Source organism: Dufourea novaeangliae, unplaced genomic scaffold, assembly GCF_001272555.1.
Source record: "Dufourea novaeangliae isolate 0120121106 unplaced genomic scaffold, ASM127255v1 scaffold57, whole genome shotgun sequence".
NCBI classification, from domain to species: domain Eukaryota; kingdom Metazoa; phylum Arthropoda; class Insecta; order Hymenoptera; family Halictidae; genus Dufourea; species Dufourea novaeangliae.
The window spans coordinates 2497223-2505954 of record NW_015373937.1 but is presented as its reverse complement, the minus strand read 5'-3'; the positions used below and the strand labels follow the sequence as shown (position 1 = coordinate 2505954).

The 8732-nt window shown below is 30.1% G+C and overlaps 1 protein-coding gene across 1 annotated transcript; it reads right to left on the bottom strand.

The window, feature by feature from the left end:
• Positions 1 to 3674: 3674 nt before the first annotated feature.
• LOC107185383 (glutathione synthetase-like) lies at positions 3675 to 7910 on the bottom strand. The gene is made up of 6 exons (XM_015573048.1): positions 7279 to 7910; positions 6760 to 7166; positions 6287 to 6679; positions 4356 to 4575; positions 3901 to 4258; positions 3675 to 3836 (listed from the first exon to the last, which is right to left on the bottom strand). The coding sequence occupies exons 1-6, from the start codon at positions 7908 to 7910 to the stop codon at positions 3675 to 3677; spliced, it is 2172 nt and encodes a 723-aa protein (XP_015428534.1).
• Between the last annotated feature and the right edge of the window lie 822 nt (positions 7911 to 8732).

Here is an 8732-nt window from a genome sequence, read left to right as displayed (position 1 = left end):
TTTTTTACTTTATTAAATATTAATTTAATTAACCAAGTACAATCTGTTCTACCTTCATAGAGTGTAATATCTCTTGCCCCGTATGGTATATATAATTTATTTATTTATAAAAAATTTGTCAAATGAAATTAATGTATGAGAATAATGAATGAAACATTAATATGTCAGTTTGGGGATATGTACATATACTAACATATAAAGAATGAAAATAAACGGATGTGAAAGTTCCACTTCTTTTTCTTATTTTTGGAATAACATTATATTTGTCCTTATGAGAATCTTAATTAGATCACGTACGCTATCAGTACGAATCATACAGGGAAAACAGTCCAATTGTCGTTGTGAGACTAATGAAGAACGTAGCGTTGCGGTTTTTAATCTAACAACACATACGCGTATTTAACGTTTGTATTCAAGGAAAGATATACATAGTTCGAAAGAACAGCTTCCGCTCAAAATAGACGCGCAACAAGTATCCGCTTTTATTCCTACATTATTCAAGTTGTTGAAGGGAGACTGCCTATATTTGAACATAAAATCGATATTTTAATGTTTCTTGCAACGACCCTTATTTTCTTATTACATGACATGAAACTTTTACATTTAGAAAATGAGGGGAGAACATATTGAATACAAACGTAATATATATTAATAAATTAAAGGGGGAAGGAAACTGTATTTTCGAAGCAAGTGAAATAATAATCCTAAGTCATGGTGAAGAATTTCTCTTTAAAATGACCGATATTGAGCAAACATATGCGTATACCAGTAATAAAGGAAACAAAAAGTCCATTGTAGTATTTAATTTTCTATTGTAACTGGACAAATTTCTGTATCGTACATGGGTTCAGTGCAAAAGTCACTGTAAAAGGGAGGGAAAAAAGGTGGAAACCGACTAGGAGGGGAGGGACCACTCGCTTCGGACGCGTGGCAATCGTATTGTGATAGAAAAAAAAAAATGAGCGCGAAAGTCCTACGTTGAAGGGCGATCAATCGCAGAAGCTTGTGACGCGGCGTACCATCATAACTTACATACACTTGTTACACTGCAAACGTTTCAATCGACGGATAATTATCTACTATTTTATTTAAAGAGAAAGTACATACGCGTATCCTCGAACTCCATGTACTTTAATTAACGTAAAATTTAATCTATTATTAAAGTGAACTGCCATCTTACTTCAATTTTCATTGTAGCATATGCGAAGTAGTAACATAACTACTAAACATAAAAAAAAACCGAAAATTTATCTGTTATTTCGTTGCGATCGATTCGAATCGAGTGAAATCGACTTTGATGTTTTTCGAAGAATTAAACGAACGAACACGGATCGAGAGACTTAGAGATGTGAGGCCTTGGACTTTGTTAATTGATACCGCTACTTTCATTGTTATTCAAGCGTTAACAAAGGCAGAAGTATCGAGAATATTGGTTTTATAAATAGAAGGATAGGTAGTTTAAAATAATCCAGCAGAAGTCTACTTACGAGATACGTGGATTTCTTCGGTCATGCGGGCTTCAGTTAACAGCAAATAAACAATCACTTGGAGCGTTAATTGTACAGTTCCAGAGCATTGGATAGTACGTTGTCGAGAATGCTGATACCGGTGTTGATCACGAAACAGTTTGCAGGATGTAAAAGTATCGCGTGGAGGAACGAACGGGAACAGAACTGTACTTGCCACGCTATCAGCTGGCCGACAAGTGGGTGCTATTATCGCAGGAGGAACTAGCTAGCCCACGACTCCACTTCTCTTTCAATACTGGCGCAACAGGGGTGCGTGTGGCATGCGTACGATTCACAGGGATGTAGCTAGAAAATTCGTTGGCAATAATACTTACGCACAGCGTATACATTATTATTACTGGGCGTATCCTAACTAATTGGAAGACTGGCGAGGAACTAACAGTATTCCGTTTAAAAACGTTCAAAATAGTTTCTTTGTTGTTAATTACATTGATATTCTAACAGAGTAATATGTACATGTTGCTTTTCGATTGCATGAAAACAACTGTTACGAATTTTGAACTTGATGGCTGTTTAAGGTCATTTAAAGTCAGGGATGAAAAACAATGATATGACTAGTTCCATCTTACAATTAGTTGAGATGACATTGTTGAATCTTAACCAACGAAATATCAGAGGGGAGAGAGTACTTTGTACCCACCATATTGTCATTTTGTGAATTCGCGCTAAAATAATTACTTAAAAATTCTGAAGAAATTAGATATTGTTTAAAAATATCTCCTTACCCGAGAACGTAACTATTGTTTCATAGAATTTAAAAGAAATTCAAAAACTAATAGAAACTCTTCTCCCCTCGCCGAAGGCCCGAGGTCCGGCGTCTAATCTGACTTGATCGGCTTGGTTCTCTCCGTCCCGACTTGAAGTCGACTTGAATCTGACTTGGTTACCCATCACTACTCGTAAGACAATAAGGTTTTATTAGGAGGGTATAAAGTATCCGCCCTCGGTAGACCATGTAACAAAAATTTGATAAATACGACATTCAATAAAAGGAAAATAAAGACAAGTACATAAGTTGAAATTTTGCGTAAGGTGGCAAAAATCGATTTAAGGCACAGTATTCTTAATGAAGCAAAGAAGACTGTTGAACAATAACAATTCGAATATTTTGAATCATTTTGATCCTAATAATTTAATTTATGCATGGCTTACAAATTATATGTAAATAAATACGAAATCAGTAATTATTAACAAAATATACACTTAGTGTAATAATTATTGTAACTAAATCATGTATGAAAAATTTACCAACATAGATATAACCAGTATTTTATATAAATAGTATGCATCCTTCGTTTTGATTTCAACTAATGAACGATTTAAAAAATAGAACACATATAAATGTACGTCATTACATATTTTCAATTAATTAACATAATTAATAAGAATAAAAAAAACATTTACACAAGGAGAAAAGAATATCTTTCGATGAGTTTCATACATAAAAACTCGATCTTCAGATAAAAAGGTATTGAAAAAATAATATCGCGTTTAATAGAGACTTTAATTAACAATTATTATCTAAAGTCACAATAAATTTGCTCGTAATTTCTTTCAATTATGTACATATTAATAATCATTAGTTTAGTCGGTTTAGGTAGAGGATTGAGGAATACAATATAGGTGTCCTTGTACTATATCGTAGGTATTGACGTGTTACGCTTTGCAGCCGTTCGGGTCGCCTACATCTTGCGTACACGTGTAAAAGATAAAGACAACTGAATTTTAATAAACCCTTTCCCTTTTATACACTTTAAGAATTAAGGAAATTGCATTTCAAAAGCTACAGTTAATTTTTCGATTTTATAAAGATATAATCGTCAGGAATATATTACTAAACATATTTTTAATTTTAGTTAATACCATTATTGATATTTCTAATTCAATAGTTTACACTTTAAATAATTATAGATTAGGAATACGTAGTTAAAAATGCCAACAAGTATGTGGTCAATAACTAAGAATTTATCTTGTACAATGAACTGACTTACATAACATATTGTATTAAAAATTTGGAACATGCAACTACAAAATTGCATAACTTTATTTGTAATACATACATATATACAATCTTTCTATATATAAGGACATCATATTAGTAGCATTACTTCACCAATGGTGTTTGCAGTTGTTTTATATAGATTGTTAAGAAAAATATCTATCAATATAATGTAACGTTTCAAAAGCAACTTCAACCATGATAAGAATAATAATCATCCATTCTAAACGAATATGATGACGGTCACTTAAATGGGTAGATAGAATTCCTACAAGCTCCACACAATGGTTAATTTTTTCATTTATAACCTGTGTAATAAAATGAAATAATTACATGATATATAATAAATTCAGTTATGATGTTAAAACTTACTCTTGTACGCTTTGTAATGTTAAAATATGAACATGTTTGTTGATATAAAGTTTCCAAGTCCTCTCTTTCCCAGTAGAAATCAGGGGTATCTAATAAATCCGAACTTAAATTAATTGAATGGCGTAATGCAAATAATTGTCCCTGTTTTTTTAATACTTCCTGTTGAGTCATTCTAAGCTTTCTGCCCAATTTTAAATCTTCAGTAACAAATTCAATTGAGTCTATGTAATTATCTAACGATGCTTCCCATGTACCCAACTTAACTGATTGGGCCATTGCATTTGAAAATGTATATTTATCTAGCTTTGTTGCATTTATTGTTAACATAATATTTCCATTCTTTATATGACTCTGTTTCCTGTAGGGTATTACATGAAACGATAATATAAAGTATACAAAAATTAATTTTAAATTTGAATAATGATATAAAATTTTAAAGCTTTTTATATTATTACCCGCTATCTGCATAGCTGTACGTCATCAGTTCACTTTCTGATTGAATGCTATAATCTGAATATGGATTATCTTGATATTGCTTTAGAAACTTCAGTATGTTGCCACATTCAAGGTCAGTAACATTCCAAATAACTATAGTGCCCTCTCGAAAAAAGAAGATTTCTCTTGGCTCAAATTCTACTTCATATTTTGCCGTTGCATGTATAACATCTGGTAAAGCTGTAAACACAATTTAAATGAAGCACGACAAACTAATTTAATATTTACTAATTTTCTAATGTAATGTTACCTATCTCATATCAGTATTATTACATGCATACTGTTATTTTCTTTAGTATTTGAAATTATGAAGATAAACAAAAGTTCACAAAATAACAAAAGAAATTGTCAGAAATTTAATATATATATATATATATATTTTTTTTTTACTAGAAACCCAATGCTTATGTTAAGGATTTTATTATAATAATATTATTAATCCTTTGACTAAAGCCCACTTTAACTAAAACATTCAAATGACATGATATCTATGTACATATACATCCTCCATAGTCAAAGGGTTAAATTTGATTAAAGTCTTCATTTTACAGTGTTTATAGATTAAAACCTGCTATAATAGAGTATTAATTTAATCTTAACCGATCTAATTTAATTTCAATATGCACTTAGCATTAAAATATATATATTAATAAAGTTCCATTACCTGTATTCTATAACTGTGTTATATATTATTACATTTTCAATTTATTAAACATAAACCTTCTGCAATCATTTGCTTGAAAGTTTGTAAGAACTATCATATTTTCTTAGAAGTAATAGATAAACATTTTTTGTAGTTATAGGTACAAGAAATGATTTGAAATCTTAAACAATGAAAAAATCTTTAATTTATACATATTAAAAAATTGTATTAAAAAGGAATAACATGGTAATACTTATGTACTATATAGGGTGAGGCACCTAACTTGACCACCTCGAATAACTTGTAAGTTATGTGTTGTAGGCATAGAAAATTATTTCAACAGGTGTTATATGATATCAAGGGAGACATTATGTGCTGTACCTGACTTCTTTGTAAGTGGAGGCATTTAGGAGATTTGAAGGTCAACTTTGTTTTTTTAAATGGAATCCCTATTTTTTTATGGCAGTTATAAAGAGTATTAATTTTCAAGTAAAAGAGTATTAAACATTGTTTGTTCTAAAGCTAATAATTAACGAGATATTAAGAAAAGTTTGATCCTAATGTCACCGAGTAATTCGCGAAGACGACGGTGTTTATCTGATAATGTTTATCAACATGTCACGTACTCTTACTTATTCACTCTTGCTGATACATAAGGTGCAATAAGAGCAATAAGAGCTAAAATTGATTATGTTGAACATTTTAATCTTCAACAACTGTGTTATAGTAGATGCTCAATATGGTGTCTGTTGTCTCATTCTTTCGAACTGCCGTGAAAAAGATAGGGCATTTCATTTAAAAAAAACTCATAAACGCCTTCACTTATAAAGAAGTCATGTACACCGCATAATGTTTCCCTTGATACCATGTAACATCTGTAGAAATAATTTTCTATACAACACATAATTTAGAAGTTATTCGAGGTGGTTAAGTCAGGTGCCTTACCCTGTATACGTATATGTATAGGTCTAGTAGTCTACATATTTAATGGGTTTTTGTATATTAAGACCAATTATCCAATATTTAGAAACTTGTAGAAGATTTAACTTAAGAAACTAGAAATTACATTTCCTACAGATTCATAAAATTTTAGCAGTGAACAAATAAAAGTATTATGCAGTACATAGGAATATCATACACATATTGATCGAGCATGGTACTAAATTACAATAAAGTAATAACGTGTTATCAAAAGTATTATTTAGGTATGTATATCCCAATCTACTAGAAACGGACTATCGCATGCACCTAATCCTGCTGCTACACCACCTTCATTAGCAGTAGCTAGCTTTGTTCGCAACATGTGACCACCCTGTTTATTAACATGTACATTGTTTTCATCAGCAATAATAATACCAAATATTCCTAGCTCAGAAACTAATTCTTGCGGTTTTATGTTCATATTGTCTTCTGGTCTAACCATATAACTATTATGAATTGGGGGATAAATTTTATCCATAAGAATCCAAGCTACCCTATCCTGTTTATGTTTCACAGACTCTAGGAAATATTTTATATCCAATCCATATTTGTTATTGGAACCTCCTTCTCGTTGAGGCTTCAGTACAAATCGATGTGGATCTGCAATCCCCATTTCAATAGCAGCATTTCCATGTTCATTAAAGTCTAATGTATAAAGCTCTGTACAAAATAGTACAATGCAATGGTTTGTTAACAACATAATACAATCCTAGTCATACATGTAAAAGAAATTCACTTACCAGTGAATATTTCTTTAATTTCAGCACATATCTTTTGATCTTTTAGAAACTTACTAATTACACCTGGCTTTGCAAGAGCTTGCTGAATTTTTTTAGTTCCTGCTAAATGATACTGGATAGTAGGACATTTAATTGCTAATGATCTTTCAATTAACAATCTTACTTCCCATTCGTTTCTGGTGTGATATTGTCCAGGTTCATATCCACATCTATAATATACTACAGCTACAACATAATTATCTACTATCAACTCCTTATTGGTACCCAATTTTGCAGTAGCAGCTAATTGTGTTAAGTTCAGACGAATCACTCTGACATTTGGATTTTGTTTTCTAATTTCAAATTCGTGGAAACGTTGATCGCATATATTATATGAAACATCTTCAATGACAAATAAAATTACAGCTCTGCAAACAATTATACATATAGTAAGTACTTTATGTTTATATATTAATCTCTATATTCCATTTTATTTCTCAACATTTTTAACTCTAAAAATGCAATTAATTATTAACGTACTCATTATCTCCATACACATTCCATGCTTCTATCATACTTGAACATATAATTTGTAATGCATCATTTGCTGGAAGATTCTTTACTTTTTCATAATAACCAAGTTCTCTTAATACATATTTGTGTAAATTCGTTGCAGCAGGTCCTAGCCAACCAAAACCAGAAGCGATTGTATTTATTTCAACTTGTTTCCAACAACAATATGGTATACAAGTATTATTCAAATCTTCTTTCATACAACTTGTGTCTAACATTAAATCTGACCGTAAAATGCCAAGAGATATCTTTTGTGCTGATCCTCCTTCATTATTTATAATTGTACATATTTCAAATAAATCTCTAGTAAAACTATCAACTTTTGTTGTTTCTTCTAAAGTTTCTTTTAAGAAGTTATAATCTTGGGCTACCTTATGTATAAGTAAGTTCAATACTGGTTGAATCTGACAAGCATTCTCAAACTCTCTTCTAGGAAATGGAGATGGCAGCAGAATAAATGGTGCAAATTGTAACATATTTTTATTAAAATTTGTTTTTGATCTCATGCACATTCCATGCATAAGGGCCCAATCTTTTGCTTTTCCTATTAATTCTTCTAATTCTTTTTCCGAAGTAGGTGAATAAAGTATTGAGTCCATTGTACACTTTCCTTTTCTGTTGATCTTTATAAGTAATATCTCAAATCACAGATTCTACTAAATTTCTGGAATCTATATTACCACGTTGTTTAAAACTGAACAGCTATCAAAAGTAAAAGTTGTTATTATATCAAGGTATTTTGTAGACAATGTATTTTTAATGTTTACACAAGTGCACAATATTGTATATAAATTATTACATGAAAATTTCATCACTTCTAAATATTGTAATAGTAATGTACAAAATGAATAATTATTAAAAAAATACAAATATACTTGTAATTATAATCATATATTTACTCTGCATACTGAACTTTTTTATATCTATACGTCTGTTTCAATGACAGTGTTATGTACAGGTTATGTTTTAAAACTAACCTCAAAATATATATCTTTATTACTAACCTGCTCAAGAATAGATTTTATTTAAATAATAATTATTTCCACCTTAATTAGAATTTAATAGGAATGATTGATGTATACGTAAAAACATTTGTATAGTATAAAATTATACATATATGTGCCATATACCTGTATACAGTGTACAGTAACAAAATATAAAGAACTTCGTTACTTCTCAGACAAAACAGTTTTTCATTTCTAATAAATTTCTTAAATACGTGTATAATCTCTAAAAACTATATGTTTCAATAATTTTGACCTTTTCCAAAAAATATAAATTTATTTATATAATGTGCAAAATTTAGGGAGCAACATGTATATAGTTAATTACAAAAATCATCTCATAAATTTAAAGTATTCAAACAAATACAAGGGCTTTGATAATTTCAGGGACATTAATCGATTTACTAGTTAAAATTA

Bases quoted from the DNA above. Each gene is read 5' to 3' on its own strand.
- LOC107185383 (XM_015573048.1), bottom strand. From the start codon at position 7,910: ATGGACTCAATACTTTATTCACCTACTTCGGAAAAAGAATTAGAAGAA. The intron at 6,680-6,759 runs GTAAGTGAATTT...TATTTTGTACAG, and splicing joins AATTAAAGAAATATTCACTG to AGCTTTATACATTAGACTTT. The intron at 4,576-6,286 runs GTGCATGCGATA...TTGTGTTTACAG, and splicing joins TGGTGTAGCAGCAGGATTAG to CTTTACCAGATGTTATACAT.